The sequence below is a fragment of the Coregonus clupeaformis genome, unplaced genomic scaffold, assembly GCF_020615455.1.
Source record: "Coregonus clupeaformis isolate EN_2021a unplaced genomic scaffold, ASM2061545v1 scaf0757, whole genome shotgun sequence".
NCBI classification, from domain to species: domain Eukaryota; kingdom Metazoa; phylum Chordata; class Actinopteri; order Salmoniformes; family Salmonidae; genus Coregonus; species Coregonus clupeaformis.
In genome coordinates, this window is record NW_025534212.1 from 179959 (window position 1) to 196991 (window position 17033).

General features: G+C 44.2%; 2 protein-coding genes across 2 annotated transcripts in view; both read right to left on the reverse strand.

The window, feature by feature from the left end:
• LOC121585395 (integrin alpha-8-like) overlaps positions 1-11760 on the reverse strand; it is a 75002-nt gene extending 63242 nt beyond the window's left edge. Inside the window, exons 1-6 of the mRNA XM_045216627.1 lie at positions 11215-11760; positions 10110-10258; positions 8065-8165; positions 5486-5609; positions 3052-3113; positions 352-397 (exon numbers count right to left, since the gene is read on the reverse strand). Of these exons, the coding sequence (XP_045072562.1) occupies positions 352-397; positions 3052-3113; positions 5486-5609; positions 8065-8165; positions 10110-10258; positions 11215-11411 (679 nt within the window). The 5' untranslated portion in view covers positions 11412-11760. The remainder of the gene's footprint in view (positions 1-351; positions 398-3051; positions 3114-5485; positions 5610-8064; positions 8166-10109; positions 10259-11214) is intronic.
• Positions 11761-14540: 2780 nt separating this feature from the next.
• Positions 14541-17033, reverse strand: part of LOC123485601 (ubiquitin carboxyl-terminal hydrolase MINDY-3-like) — a 40212-nt gene continuing 37719 nt past the window's right edge. Inside the window, exons 4-6 of the mRNA XM_045216625.1 lie at positions 15943-16030; positions 15097-15168; positions 14541-14992 (exon numbers count right to left, since the gene is read on the reverse strand). Coding sequence (XP_045072560.1) covers positions 14843-14992; positions 15097-15168; positions 15943-16030 — 310 coding nt within the window. The 3' untranslated portion in view covers positions 14541-14842. The remainder of the gene's footprint in view (positions 14993-15096; positions 15169-15942; positions 16031-17033) is intronic.

A 17033-nucleotide genomic window follows, 5' to 3' on the forward strand; every position in this document is an offset into this window, starting at 1 on the left:
CCTAAAGACTCTCAGACCATGAGAAACAAGATGCTCTGGTCTGATGAAACCAAGATTGAACTCTTTATACATTTGCAAACATTTCTAAAAACCTGTTTTTGCTTTGTCATTATTGGGTATTGTGTGTAGATTGATACGGAAAAAATAAAAATGTAATCAATTTTAGAATAAGGCTATAACGTAACAAAATGTGGAAAAAGACAAGGGGTCTGAATACTTTCCAAATGCACTGTATGTGAGACCTGGTCTGGTGCAGGAATGTGCTGCTAAACTCATCTCTTTCTCCTCTCTCTCTGCCTCTTTTTTTCTATCTGCAATTATAGTGTTTCACATAGAGGGAGCTAATGTTACCTTGCCAGTAGAAGCTTCCAGGTCCACCCACCACCAGTGTCCCCTCCTGAGGAAGAGAAAGTCTGGGTCAGTCCAGGGTTAGGACTAACTTCTTCAAGACTGGACAAAAGCTGAATTTATATACATTTGGGTCGGGCCGAGAGCCCTTGATCATGACCCCACAGGATCATATAAGCGACGATACTTAATCTGCCTGCGTTAAACCAAATTCAATGCACTTTAAAGGCCCAGTGCAGTCAAAAATATGATTTTCCTGTGTTTTATATTTCCATATTATGATAAAGCCCTTTTAGTGTAAGATCTGTTTGAAAAGACCGCCTGAAATTTCAGCCTATTTTGTTGGGATGGAGTTTTGGCCTGCCTGGTGTCATCACCAGGTAGTACATTAATTAACAGACCAATAAGAAAGTAAGTTCCAAACCTCTCTGCCAATAACAGCTAATTTACAGTTTTCCCCTCCCCATTCAGACTACTCCCAGACAGTTCTAGCAAAATTCTTGCTTTTGAAATTGCTCTTTGCTAAGAAGCTACAGTGGGGAAAAAAGTATTTAGTCAGCCACCAATTGTGCAAGTTCTCCCACTTAAAAAGATGAGAGAGGCCTGTAATTTTCATCATAGGTACACGTCAACTATGACAGACAAATAGAGAAAACAAAATCCAGAAAATCACATTGTAGGATTTTTAATGAATTTATTTGCAAATTATGGTGAAAAATAAGTATTTGGTCACCTACAAACAAGCAAGATTTCTGGCTCTCACAGACCTGTAACTTCTTCTTTAAGAGGCTCCTCTGTCCTCCACTCGTTACCTGTATTAATGGCACCTGTTTGAACTTGTTATCAGTATAAAAGACACCTGTCCACAACCTCAAACAGTCACACTCCAAACTCCACTATGGCCAAGACCAAAGAGCTGTCAAAGGACACCAGAAACAAAATTGTAGACCTGCACCAGGCTGGGAAGACTGAATCTGCAATAGGTAAGCAGCTTGGTTTGAAGAAATAAACTGTGGGAACAATTATTAGGAAATGGAAGACATACAAGACCACTGATAATCTCCCTCGATCTGGGGCTCCACGCAAGATCTCACCCCGTGGGGTCAAAATGATCACAAGAACGGTGAGCAAAAATCCCAGAACCACACAGGGGGACCTAGTGAATGACCTGCAGAGAGCTGGGACCAAAGTAACAAAGCCTACCATCAGTAACACACTACGCCGCCAGGGACTCAAATCCTGCAGTGCCAGACGTGTCCCCCTGCTTAAGCCAGTACATGTCCAGGCCCGTCTGAAGTTTGCTAGAGTACATTTGGATGATCCAGAAGAGGATTGGGAGAATGTCATATGGTCAGATGAAACCAAAATAGAACTTTTTGGTAAAAACTCAACTCGTCGTGTTTGGAGGACAAAGAATGCTGAGTTGCATCCAAAGAACACCATACCTACTGTGAAGCATGGTGGTGGAAACATCATGCTTTGGGGCTGTTTTTCTGCAAAGGGACCAGGACGACTGATCCGTGTAAAGGAAAGAATGAATGGGGCCATGTATCGTGAGATTTTGAGTGAAAACCTCCTTCCATCAGCAAGGGCATTGAAGATGAAACGTGGCTGGGTCTTTCAGCATGACAATGATCCCAAACACACCGCCCGGGCAACGAAGGAGTGGCTTCGTAAGAAGCATTTCAAGGTCCTGGAGTGGCCTAGCCAGTCTCCAGATCTCAACCCCATAGAAAATCTTTGGAGGGAGTTGAAAGTCTGTGTTGCCCAGCGACAGCCCCAAAACATCACTGCTCTAGAGGAGATCTGCATGGAGGAATGGGCCAAAATACCAGCAACAGTGTGTGAAAACCTTGTGAAAACTTACAGAAAACGTTTGACCTGTGTCATTGCCAACAAAGGGTATATAACAAAGTATTGAGAAACTTTTGTTATCGACCAAATACTTATTTTCCACCATAATTTGCAAATAAATTCATTAAAAATCCTACAATGTGATTTTCTGGAATTTTTTTTCTCATTTTGTCTGTCATAGTTGACGTGTACCTATGATAAAAATTACAGGCCTCTCTCATCTTTTTAAGTGGGAGAACTTGCACAATTGGTGGCTGACTAAATACTTTTTTCCCCCACTGTATTTTTTTTTTTTTTTTACCCTTTTAATTGGAAACAATCACAGTAAGATACTTCATTGTTACCCAAACATTTTTTTAAATTCCGATAAAAATGGCTGCATTGGAGTTTTAAGTGGCCTAGCTCGTCATGACTTCCCTGTATACACGCTGATTGATAAACATTGAAGAAACAATCATAAAAGACAATGTGTGTGTGTCTGTGTTTTTTTCTCTGTGTGTGTGTGTGTGTGTGTGTGTGTGTATGTAGAAGGGTAAGAGAGTTCACATGAGCAAGGCCCTCTGTGATTGAAACTGACAAAGTTGCATCCCTCCTAGCTCTCTCCACTCAAACCCTTAATGTCTCTCTATTGTCCTGAGAGGGGACGGGTCAGATGGAGAGAAAGGGAGGATGAGGAGGAAGGAGGCTGTTATGACAAACATTTCCTTTTACACACTCACACACGTCTTAGAATATGTTGACTCAGCTGTGATTGTGTGTTAGAAAATAACTAAGGGGTTGTCTCTGAATTGAGGATTGTTATGACATGGACGGTGATGAGGATGTCATGTGTGTAGTGATGGTTGTTACCTTGGTGAAGTCCACACTGAACCCGGCCTGGCAGAACCCCTGTCCCTCCGGGTCAGGATCATCTGACAAACACAATCACACACCATATCAGATCATCGTTTTAACCCTCCTATGGTGAATTGTTATTAGTTGAAGTGTTCCAAAAAGTCTGACCCTGACCCTCCAAGTAACTCTAACTTTACCTCTCCACTATTCCATTTGTCCAAACTCTATGTGGAAGAAATCGGAGTGCATGGTGTGTGTGTGTGTGCATCTGTGTGTATATAAACCTGGCTGATAATTAATCATTCTCTGTGTTCCAGAGGCACCCTGAGGAGAGGTGAAATGAGTCGTGACAACACACACACACACACACACACACACACACACACTGACTGCTATGTGTGTAAGCTGGAGTGTGTAAGCTCGGAAGTCATAAATCCACATTAAAATCTAAACGAGGAGCTCCCAGAGAGAAAGGTTGTAACACACACATTGGGGTTGGCTACATTACAGAGACTGAGTGTGTGTGTGCATGCATACGTGTGTGTGTAAATGTGTATGTGTGCGTGCGCTAGTGCAGGTGTGCTGGGTTTGTACAGTAGCATTGTGTGTCCAACCCCTTGGACCATCAAGTTGATCTCAATAAAAACTGTCCAGTAGAGTAGAATGTTTTATGTTTTTATTTTAAGTTGTTTGATGTCGATGTTTTCTAATCTCACTGACTGACAACATAAAACAAACCCTTAAATAACTTCCAGACAATCACTAAAACGCCAGATGTGTGTGTGTGTATGTGTTTGTGTGTGTGTGTGTGTATGTGTCAGGATGTTTGTGTAGAGAGTCAATGATAAGAGTTGTGTGTTTGGTTGGACGGTATTCAGATTTTTATATTGTCATACCTTCCTTCTCTCATACCGGGATTTATGGTAGTACCGGCATAGCACACAAGGGGGGGCTAAAGACGCAAGAAAAGCCCATTGGGCCTCTATTACCAGAATGCTAATACAATTAGCACAAACTAATAGTGAAATCACATAGCTAAATACTAATTACATTTACTTAATGTAGCAGACGCTCTTATCCAGAGCGACTTACAGTTAGTGAGTGCATACATTCTACTTTTTTTTTTTTCATACTGGCCCCCCGTGGGAATCGAACCCACAACCCTGGTGTTGCAAACGCCATGCTCTACCAACTGAGCTACATCTCTGCCGGCCATTCCCTCCCCTACCCTGGACGACGCTGGGCCAATTATGCGCCGCCCCATGGGTCTCCCGGTCGGCTACGACAGAGCCTGGATTCGAACCAGGATCTCTAGTGGCACAGCTAGCGCTGCGATGCAGTGCCTTAGACCACTGCGCCACTCGGGAGGATGAGCAGACACGAACCGAAACTAATTGCAGACAGGCAAATACAGCTCATAAAGTTACACAAGCATAGCTAGTAGCTACCAACTGTCATTTTCGGCGAGTGTGGACATTTCCAAGCAAAAGTGAACGAGAGAAATTGTGCAAATTAACAAAGTTGTGATGCTTGCTTTTCTCAAAGAAAAGTAGCATGTGTACACGGAGCAGATGGGAGATGAACGGGGAGCTGTACAGATAACTCATCCAGAGCTCTTTGACTTCTGGCAGAAAGCCATTATAAGATATCTGATGGCAAACATTTAGTAGTGAATTGCATACAAGTGTAACTTCATCACCTCATGTGCGCTGCACAACAGAGACTCGCCGATAGATATATCTATGGACTCACCAGCTTGCTTCTCCTGTTGTACTATTTACAAACAAACACGTGACTGGATCAACTGTTCTGTGCCTAGTTGTGTGTTTGATTGGGTGTTTACGAATGGCCACCTGATAGTGACCTTAGCTTCTTATCCTGCTAATGGTTTTGACTGTAACCTATTAGTGTATTGGCCTCCAGCCATAGACAGTATATCTGAGTACTGAGTCTCTAGCCTCTTTTACTACAAGACACTATTGTCTTGCAATTTTGGTGTGTGTGTGTATTACGGCTGGGAATTGCCAGGGTTTCTCATGATTCTCACGATTCTAGATATATTGCGATTCACTACTGCGATTTTGTTGCGATTTGATGTTCCACATATATTACTCACTATACTGTATGTCTGCTGCAGAGAGACAAGAGAGAGCATGAGAAAATGAGTTTTGATCAGCCATGGAAATAAAAGTGCTGAAAACATGGTGGCTCACTATTTAAAAAGAAGATGGGGAACAAGCTATAGGATGAAAAATACCGGAGTTTTTGCGCAGGTACAGCCGACTAGCAAACGCTACCTAGCAACAAGAAATGCATAAATACATTTTACAAATCGATACTTGGAGTCAAATAAATTCGATTTTTTTCCCCCATCACTAGTATGTATGTGTGTTTGTGTGTATGTGTTTGTACGTTATGTGTGTGTACGTGTGTGTGCTTGTGAACTCACTGGTCCTACAGGGTGAGTATTCTGCGTAGGCGCTGAAGTTCTGCACGGCAACATAGCAGGTTCCTACCGGGTCCTTCTCACCATTCACCTTCACTGTACGCCAGTGGTAGATAGGAGCACAGGCCTAGACACACGGAACACACACACACACACACACACACACATATTACATGTATATGACTGGTTCAAAGTGTATTACAGTTTTTTACAATCACTTTGGCACTAATTTCAGAACCTTTTCAAAACTCTAGACACAAAACTCACAACCAATGATCAAAATGCACTTTTTTCAATTGCTTGGATACAATACACATAAAACTAAGATCATTTGTTCATTTAACAAAAATCACCTGTTCAATATGACACAACATCAAAGTACTACTATTTCAAAAGGCAATTCACACATTACATTTCAGATGAGTGCCTATTCATTTCATTACAATTATCCAACTATCAATTGATACAACTGCTCAAAATGATAAGTAACTGCTGCATTACTCTTAATGCATAGTTGTATGGAAACAGACAAACAATATTCCATGTTTAGATCATGAAAGTTTCAAGATAACGAGATTCATTGTCACCAATTAGCGTGGAGCATGAACCAATTAGACTACATTATCTATGGATGTAATATTTCATCATCATTCTTTATCAGACACTGTTTCTATGGTCCCATGTACCACCTTTTCAGACTATTTACAGTATTGACAGTACTGCACTGTATGGATGCAGGCTCTTGTAATTGCTTGTCCAATTCTGCCAACTCGTTACTGATGATTGAGTTCACATTGTGGAACGAGTATATAAAGAATTGATTGGGATCCACTTGCAACAACATAGCGATACGTACTGTAACATGGAGCCGGCAGGTGATCCAGGTCACAATAGAGGACAAGCAGTGGTGGGAGGAAGATGAGGAAGACGTGTTGGTCAAAGGAATGGCAGGGGACAAGCACCCCTTCTGAGAGGTGGTCGTGGGCCTCGTTTGAGAGGTGTGGGGGAACATGGTAGAGGACAAGGCCACGGACCAAGACAGCGGCAGAAACAGCAAAGAGTGTCCAATGAAATCCGAGCAACAGTTGTAGACCATTTCATAAATCATGGCATGACAATGACTGAGGCGGCTACAATGATACAACCAAACCTCAGAAGGTCAACAATGTGGAATCCATAAGTTTGCCGACTATTGCACGCATGCTGAAAAGGCACCAGGTGTCTTTAAAACAACTATACCATGTGCCTTTTGAAAGAAATGCAGACAAAGTGAAGCAAATGAGGACTAAGTATGTTCAGGTATGTTCAGTTTCAAGATGGCTGTTGTAATAAAATTCCCTAATAATTCTACATTGTACAGTAATCAGTAGATCTCTTTCCAAAATGTATTTTTACAACCATCACAAATTCATATATTTGGATGAGGCAGGCTTTAACCTGGCCAAGACAAGGAGGAGAGTTCGGAATTTCATTGGCCAGCGGGCAACCATTCAAGTACCTGGACAACGTGGGGCCAACATTACCATGTGTGCGGCTATATCAGAAGATGGTGTGGTGGGACGCAGACCTCGTATTGGATCATATGATGCAGCTCTCCTTGTAACCTTCCTTGATGAGCTCGATCAGGTCTGTAGAGCTGATGGCGTGACCTATGTAATTGTGTGGGATAATGTCAGGTTCCACCATGCTCATATGGTGCAAGCATGGTTTCAGGCCCATGTACAATTTATCACCCTGTATTTACCCCCATACTCTCCTTTCCTTAACCCGATTGAGGAATTTTTCTCCACATGGAGATGGAAGGTTTATGATAGGCGCCCTCATGAACAAGTCACTCTTCTCCAGGCCATGGATGACGCATGCAATGACATCACGGCAGACCAGTGTCAGGCCTGGATTCGCCATGCCCGAAGGTTTTTCCCAAGATGTTTGGCTAATGAAAACATCCATTGTGATGTAGATGAGAACCTGTGGCCAAATCCACAAGACAGAGTTGATGAAAATGTAGAAGTACAGTATTCACTCCTATGTTTTGCTTTTTACAGTACAAGCAAGCAAGTTGAGGAACACTGCATTTGATGTTTTACAGTACTGTATTGTTTTTCATCAATATATTTCAGATTTTGTTCAATGATTCCACTGTGTCTGTAGTATTCTCTCTACTACTGCAGTACTTTTACAGGGATGTATTTACATGTAGTACCATAATGAAACATGTATCACCTATTTTGTACTACAATATTTAATGATTGTACGAACAATGACACAGTGAAACTATCGGTTGCTTGTGTGTGGGTGATCTAAATTAAAGTTTCATTGGTATTTCACAATAAATTTGTTTTTTGAACCAATGATTGTGCAAGATTTCTTTAAAGATATGAATGCACAATGCAATGTTTTGAACATTGGACAGCCTGTGTTACAAGTGATGACCGTTTTGAGTTTTGTGTCTAGAGTTTTGAAAAATGACATCAAGGTTCTGAAATTAGTGCCAAAGTGATTGTAAAAAAACTGTAGTTAGTCATAGCACTGATGGTTTACATCTATGATGGGTTAGGGTTAGACAGAATATAATTCCTCACCACCACTTTGCCTTTGTGAGTTCTAACTGAGGCTCCAAACCACTGGTGAGACTTGAACTCCAGAGGCTCCCTGGTGCCATTCACCTTAATCATCCTGTTATCTATAGAGAGAGATGGAGGGAGGGAGGTGGGAGGAGGGAAATAGTGATAGACTTTTATTATGGCATTAATCAACCTGCCCCAGCCTTAATAGGTCTAGTCTCTGTACAACATGTGTCATGCATGCCTATACACCATGGAAGGCCCAGATTTGTAAGCTAACTAAAGTAATATGGACAACACTAACTTTTTAAAATTATGTTTCTATTGAAGTTTCTAGAAATACACCTTGATCTTTAATGTCCATTGTCATGCTGTAAATGTGTATGACTGTGTGTGTGTGTGTGTGTGTCAGTGGGCGTTAGCCTGCTCCAGTGCAGATCCTTTCATGTGTTATTGAAGGCCAGCTGGGCCTGTTTAGAGAGACGGAGTCTCTACCCCTCATAAAACACCAGCAACCTACACACAGACACACACACACACACAGACACACTGAAGACTGCAGTTCTCCCAGCCCATACTAGACGACAGGTAAGAAAGAAATGTACTAATTATGAAATTTGAGTGAACTATCCCCATATGTCTTATGTCATGTATTGTCATTAGAATGACCTCATGCACACCTGCACACTAACTCCTAACCCAGTTACAGTGGCTTGGTCTCTTCCCTTTGACTGCACCAGGCCAGGCGCACCACAGCCATGCCTCTGATCAACACAATGCACCCTCTCTAGTCTTATTGCTTAATTCCTTAAATCTCTCTCTCCTTCACCCTCCTCTCTCTGTCTTTCCCCCTGACTGAGGCCCTGCCCAGTATGGCTCTCTCTGTGTGTGTGTGTGTGTGTGTGTGTGTGTGTGTGTGTGTGTGTGTGTGTGTGTGTGTGTGTGTGTGTGTGTGTGTGTAGTGTGTGTGCGTGCGTGCGTGTGAGTGTGTGTGTGTGTGTGTGTGATGATAGATGATAGGCGTGTGTGTGTGTCTCTCATATTGCTGGTTTGTACCTGTATTAATGAAGCTACAGTAACTCTAGCCATGTCCACCATATTCATGCACATCAATCACACACACACACACACACACACACACACACACACACACACACAGATGAATTTGAAGATCTAATAAAAAGCAGACCTCCCCTCCTTCCCCCTCCCTCTTATCCACTCCAGTCTCAGAGGGAAACTGAATTCCCATGTGCTCACAGTTTACCCCCCCTAGCCCCCTGACCGCTTCATACACGCTCACACTTTACCCCTCCCCCAGGATAATTGAGAGAGTGATGGAGAGAGAGAGAGAGGAAGCGAGGGAGAGATTTAGGGAGAACGAGAGGAGTTATTAATCTAATTGCCCTTCCTATCAGAATAGACTGGTTAGTGCAACAGGAAGTCGTTTTTCAGTAAAGAAACAGAGGTGACAGTACCAGAATTCCAGAACACCAGACAGACAGATGCATTCAGCCACCACCCACCACTATATCTTTCTCATAGAAATGAATAGTAGTTCTATTTCTATGGCTCACTTCATACACACTCCAGCTGACAAAGACCATATGGATCATCACACACACACACACACACACACACACACACACACACACACACACACACACACACGGACCATGCACACACTTACACACATTAGTTATATGTAAGTCGCTCTGGATAAGAGCGTCTGCTAAATGACAAAAAAAACAAACAAAAAAAAATAATAATAAGTTATGTAAGTTTGTCCGGATGTATAAAGTGCATCGGGTGAAATTACACTTCTAACAGGAACATACACACACACACACACACACACACACACACACACACACACACACACACACACACACACACATACAGTTCTTCTGTGCTCCTGAAACCTGAAGCCAACCACATGGGCAGGAGTTAACCCCTTCATACTCACTCATGAACTTTGTGCGAGCAGAACTAGCACACACACACACACACTCACGCACACATACGTCACACACACACACACAGGTACACAGCATGGTGTAACTCACTAGCGTTGTCGAAGGGTATCTGTGAGCAGCTGTGGGGTTGCTTGGTGGGGTCGGGGTTTGGGGGATAGGGACAGTAGTAGACAGCTCCCCCCTCTATGATGCCTGGCTGGGACGTGTTGGCCTTGGGCGCTCCCACCAACACACTCAACCTGCAGGGACACCGTCATCACACAGATATAATCCCACTAATTGAATGTTCACACACAAAACTTGAGAGAAAGAGATAGTCTTTAACACACACAGACACACACTCTGAGAGAGAGTGAGAGAGAGAGAGAGAGAGAGAGAGAGAGAGAGAGAGAGAGAGAGAGAGAGAGAGAGAGAGAGAGAGAGAGAGAGAGAGAGGGGGAGAGAGAGGGGGGAGAGAGAGAGAGAGAGAGAGAGAGAGAGAGAGAGAGAGAGAGAGAGAGAGAGAGAGAGAGAGAGAGAGAGAGGGGGGAGAGAGAGGGGAGAGAGAGAGAGAGAGAGAGAGAGAGAGAGAGAGAGAGAGAGAGAGAGAGAGGGGGGGAGAGAGGGGGGGAGAGAGAGAGAGAGAGAGAGAGAGAGAGAGAGAGAGAGAGAGAGAGAGAGAGAGAGAGTATTACACACATTCATTGGTCAAGACACATTAATATTTTAGTCATTTAGCAGAAGCTCTTATCCAGTGCATAAAACTAAGGAGCTGAAACAAGAAACATGATAGGAGCATCTTGGTAATAAAACAGTACTCAGATCCTTTACAAATCCCAATGCTCATCACAGAGTCAGCACATAAAGCAAAAGTACAGTAGGCAACTTGCATTATGACATACTGTTTCCTGCAGTCTTGGTGTGCTTGGAAAACTGTCCCAACACATAGTCTACTATTCTGTGACATTTGTAACTGTATTTGTGTTCACTTGCAAGATGAATTTCCAGTTGAAATAATTATTATATTATATTATACTGTGAGTGAACCCATCTCTCTGTTCAGACATGGTTTTTCTGGGAATCCAGACTTAATTCAAGTAACCCAATATTAACCCGCAGACCTATGTGGGCTGTGGGCTGTTCGACATTTAAATTAAGAACATTCAAATGCAACGTTTTAAAGTGATAGTTGTGGTCTCGGACTGTTGTCACTCACGTGCTGCTTTCGGGGGTGGGTCGGTAGAAGTCCACGGAGTAACCAAAGTAGCTCCCCTCTGGTCCTCGGTACACGGCGGGGCGCTCCGCATGCAGGTTGAACCCCGAGACCACCGAAAGGACCGGCCACAGCACCGACACCACGCGACACAACATCCCACCGAACGCACACATCATATAGGCGTACATTAACACCATCCCCGCAGCCAGACCAGTAGCCTATCACACCACTTGAATCCGTTAGTAAGGAGAGAGAAAGATGATAGGAGAGATGGAGGGAGAGAGATGTTTCTGTCTAGCCAGGTGAGTTATCCCAAGTTGTGCCCGTGCGTCCCGCTCTCGCCGCTGTCTCCCACACTAGCCACTCACACACACACTATCCTCCAGGTCGGATTTCTTGATGCTCTCACTCACACACACTCTAAACTTCTCTGCAGCCTGCAGCCAGACTCTCCTGTCGCTGGGGCGGCGCGCTTCTATTCTGTGTTCGCCCCGGTTGCACAACACCTCGACCCCCGCACCCCCACCAAGACGGCATCCAGACCACATTAGAACGCGTCATCAAGCTATCGTTTTATGGGGGGAAAAAAGAATTTTGTCCTTGCGTAGGTTTTAATGGTGAAGCAATAAATATTATAAAGTGGATTTATTAATTCTCTCTCTCTTTTTCTGTCTCTCTTTTTCGCTCGCTCGCTCACTCTCACGCAGGCACGCACGCGCACAATAGCCCTATAATATGACATGTCTGATATTACAGGTTTCGCGGTGTTTTATTATTAAACCGTTTATTCTGACCGCGCCGGTTTAATGAGATGCGTTTCCTTCCATTAAAGAATAATCACCGGTAATTATCTCGCTTAATTATGACTGAGATCTAAAGTTAAACACGCCAGCCTGCGCACTAAAACTAAAGACGGGTTAGGCCTATCACGTTGTGTGTGTGTGTGTGTGTGTGTGATGGGTTTTCTCTCCCAAAAGTGAAGCTATAAATACACTCGTAGCCTATTCTGATCCAGACACAACTTGTGTGTGTGCGTGATTTAGACATCTTGCCTGCATAGCCTACATCTTGTAGATCTAAAGTGTAATCTTATCAAAGCAGACCATTACACTATGACCACATCACTCCTCTAGTGTGTGTGTGTGTGCGTGTGTGTGTGTGTTCCTGCATTAACTCAGTCTGCTCCTAACCACCATCAGGAGAGTTTTAATTACATCTGAACTTTAGAATGTTTAATTGTTGTCAAGAGACTGCAAGTCTCATATAGTCATAGTACGCTGTAAAACTGTGACTGTGTGCTTTGGAGTACTGGTCTTTCTCAGCTGTTATGAGGAACATGTTTAGGAGATGCTTTATGTCCATTTGTGTTAAAGAAACCAGAGTCCAAACATTTATGATCATCTTATTAACAATTTATTTTGCTGTGGACCTAAATGAAGTACTTAGGCTGAAATGTATGTTTTTGTGTTACTGTAAACAACTTCTTCCTATTTTCAGACAAGTGATATGAACCAGGCGGGGTTGTGTGTGTTGTGTGTGTGTTACAGAATCTGAGGCTGCATGGTGATGAGAGGGAGTCACAGTGAGCAACCTTGACCTACCAGATGGTGAATACAGACAAGTTTCCCCAACTCTCCTTAACCCCTCCCCCTCGCATGCACTCCCTCTCTTTCCCCCTGCTGTTCTCAATCTCTTTCCTTACCTCTCTCTGCACCCCTCTTGCTGTCCGTACCTCTCTTTCTGTCTCAATCTACCCCTTCCCTCCATCCCTGCTAATGTATGTCAGTGTTGAACTCCAGAGACAGATGGAACCATAGTGGCTCATTACATTACAGACCTGCATATGGTCTCACACACACACGGTCACCAACAACAGACAGATGCAAACATAGAATGTACTGTGCCTGTGTACCTGCCATTCTCATAGAGCACATATGCGAAGTGTTTGAGCATGTTTCTGCTTGCCGTGTGCAGGCATTCAGAGGTGAAGGACAGTTTAACCCAGTGTACACACACACACATATAAAGAGAGAGGTGGACTGTTCTTTCTCAACTGTTTCGTGTAAATCCAAGATGAACAGAATGAAAAAAAAAGACACTTTAGACATTCAACAGGATATCAATTCTTAGAAACTTCATCACCTGGTAAGAATACACACACAGAGGGAGAACTAGAACAAGAGTAGTGCTCCTCTCTTTGGTGTGCCACAGGCCTGTGTTATGATGGTCCCTCACCAGGTAAAAGCGCTCTAATATGTATCAGTTTCAGTGTGCGTTCAATTTTTCAACCATCTGTTGTTGTTTTCTCCTCTCGCTCTCCCAGTCTCATCCAATAAAAACACACACAGAGATATCCCCTTTCCAATAACACACCACACTTAGACAGACACATGTATGCACATACACACAGGCCGTGTGCGAGTGCATTCTGTTAAAATCCATGATGCATTGTGGGTAAATTGTGACTGACTGATCTACAAACAATGAGTAGGTATTTATGATGCAAGTAGACAGATGGTTAGGCGAGACTATGATGCAACGCGATGTGTAGATCAGTCAGTCGGCAGTCGCCTGCAATGTTGAACAAGCCCACACACATACACACACGAAGTGAAGAAAAAATGTGTTTATTAGTTTGGGGGGTGTGGCAAAAAATACATGGAATACCATATCACTTCCTGTGTTGATGTGAAGAGAGAAGTCGCTCCGCGTGTAAAACCAGCCGAAGGTTCTACTTCCAGGTCAAACCACTAAACAGGAGGAATTTCTTCATATCTCTGCTGTGATTGGTCCCTTTATGCTGAAAACACCAGGGTGTGTGTGTGTGTTACCCTTTTACTGTAATCTCCTGTGACAACCCTTGAGGCCAGTTTCCCAGCCCCAGATTTAGGCTGCTCCTGGAATATTTCAATGGAGATAATGCAGTAAACCTAATCTGGGTCAGGGATACCCTGCCTCAGTATTAAGAGGTCAAACTAACTCAGCTGTAGTTAGAATAGGAGAGCGTGTGTGTGCGCGCGCATGTCTTGCGGAAAGCTTTGGTTGTTTATCTCTTTAACAGTCAGACAGCTGGGTGTTACAGAAGCATAGATCCAGTCACTCAGTTACAGGTTTACATCCAACGAGGTCAGCTGTCTCTTTTATATGTAGTTCTTAAGTGAATATATCCCAGAGTATAATAATATGCCATTTAGCAGACGCTTTTATCCAAAGCGACTTACAGTCATGTGTGCATACATTTTTAGGTATGGGTGGTCCCGGGGATCGAACCCACTACTACCCTGGCGTTACAAGCGCCATGCTCTACCAATTGAGCTACAGAGGACCATAAAACAGAGACAAGTAATCTATAGGGTGACAATAAGTCATTCAGCTTTTTACGACAAACCAAAAACATCCTGTGACTCAATTTACAGTCATGTAAAACATAACAGCATTAACAGTAAACAAGTGTCTGTAGTGGCTTATATGTTCTGTGTGTGTTTTTGTCCAGCCCAGGAAAGTGAGCAAATTCCTGTGTGTGTGCGTGCAGAGGTGTACATGTACTCTGTGTGTGTGTGTGTGTCTCAGTCTTTGTGGCCTTCTTTCCTGTAGGGATCAGTCAGTTCTCTACCACCTTAGCAGTGAGTTAGTTAAGTGAAGGAGAGCGTTCAGTAGTCCACAGCAGTTCTATGTAGGGCCACTTGGTCTGGAGGCAGCGTTTCACTGGAGTGTCGTCTGTCCTCACCATGGGATCCTCAAAGCCCAGGACCAGGGCTGTACCCTGCACATACTCCACCTGACACAGAGAGACAACACACACACTGTCAGTATGCACACACCTTACATTCTCATAGTGGTGTGACAGTTGCAGGCTGTTTTAGAGGTGTGCGTATATCTTACCCTCTCGTTGTGGTTGGACTGTTTCAGGCCATTGTAGTGGTAGACAGGGAAGGAGTCTGGGATTCCAGTATCCTGAAAAAACACAATATACACCAGTTAACAATCATGGAGTAATCTCTGGGATGTGTGTGTGTCGATGACTCTGCTCTGGAAGATGTGTGTATCGGAACCCACAGTTTGACTAGAGAACATTCTCTAACCCACAGACAATTCAGCATATTTAGCCTGAAACCCTATCCATAACCCCAAACCCACGTACGTGTGTGTGTGCGCGCATTTGTGAAACCCTAACCCCAATCCCACAGAACAGCCTATATTAGAAACCAGTCAATAATGACAGAGCCAAACACTTTGGCGGGATGTTCCAGAATGCTAATAGACTGTTGGAGTGTGTTTATGTGAAACCATAACCCCAGTCTTTGTGTCTGTGTGTCCAGTTGGCTAATGGCAGTATAATTTCTTTGTGGCCGAGGGCCATTCCTCTGGTGAGTCCCTGAAGCCCTGATCACTTTAACACACTTCCCGCTCTTCTCTCTGTTCCCCCACCCCACCCTTCTTTCTCTTTGCCTCCTGCTCCCCCACTCTAAAGCCATGGTTCCCTGCCACCGAGTCCCTGTCTGAACAGGGGTTTGTGTAAATATATATTTATACATTACGGTCACCATTGCATTGCTGTAAAAGTTTTGACTCAACAAATTCATATCCATCGTCAGCCACAAGCCACCAACAAAACGGAAGCGCTCATGTACACGCATACACCAAATATATTTTTCATTCATTTGTCTTAGCAGTATGTTTTATGGATGTTGCTTCAGCTTTGAAGTATATCAGCTCCTCTTCAGTTACCTGATCAGGGAAGAACTCCAGGAGGAACGGAGCCAGCAGCACGATCCCCAAGCCCTCTGGATCCAACTTACTCTTCATCAGACTCACACTGGAGAGGGAGCGAGGGAGGGAGAGAGAGAAAGGGAAGGAGGGAGAGAGGAAATAGTTAAGTTTGTCAGACATTTCAACATGATCTTATACTGGCCTACCAAGCAAAAAGGCATTTTTGCTACATTAAATACATTAAATACATGCTTAATCATGTGGTATCCTGCCTCTATTGTATTGTGTTTTGGAGAAAATGGGGGTAATAGTAGCAGTAACATAAGGTTACTGTGAAACCAAGGTAAATAAAAGAAATTTTTCTCAGTTCCACGCTATGAGCAGTTACTGCCATTTTGCTTGGTAGGGCAGTATAGTCTAAGCACAGCAATGAGACATGCCTCCAATTCTTCAGAAATCCTAAATTGGCCCCGTTTTAAAGCAATGATAAAACTTGCGTCCACTGGAGGGAGAGAAGGAGGAGAGAAATGGGGTAGTGAGAAGGGACATTGGGAGAGAGATAGAGGAAGGGAAAGGGTGGAGGTGAGGAGGGGGGGAAGGAGTGGTGAGGAGGGGGTGAGGTGAGAGGAGAAGGGGTGGAAGTGAGGAGGGAGGGGTTGAGGTGAGGAGGGAGGGCGAGGGGTGGAGGTGAAGGGGGAGGGCGAGGGGTAGATGTGAAGAGAGGAGAAGGCGTGGAGGTGAGGAGAAGGGGTGAAGGTGAGGAGGGAGGGCGAGGGGTTGAGGTGAGGAGGGAGGGCGAGGGGTGGAGGTGAGGAGGGAGGGCGAGATGTGAAGAGAGGAGAAGGGGTGGAGGTGAGGAGAAGGGGTGAAGGTGAGGAGGGAGGGCGAGGGGTTGAGGTGAGGAGGGAGGGCGAGGGGTGGAGGTGAGGAGGGAGGGCGAGGGGTGGATGTGAAGAGAGGAGAAGGGGTGGAGGTGAGGAGAAGGGGTGCAGGTGAGGAGGGAGGGCGAGGGGTGGAGGTGAAGAGAAGGGGTAGAGGTGAGGAGGGAGGGCAAAGGGGTGGAGGTGAGGAGGGAGGGCAAAGGGGTGGAGGTGAGGAGGGAGGGCGAG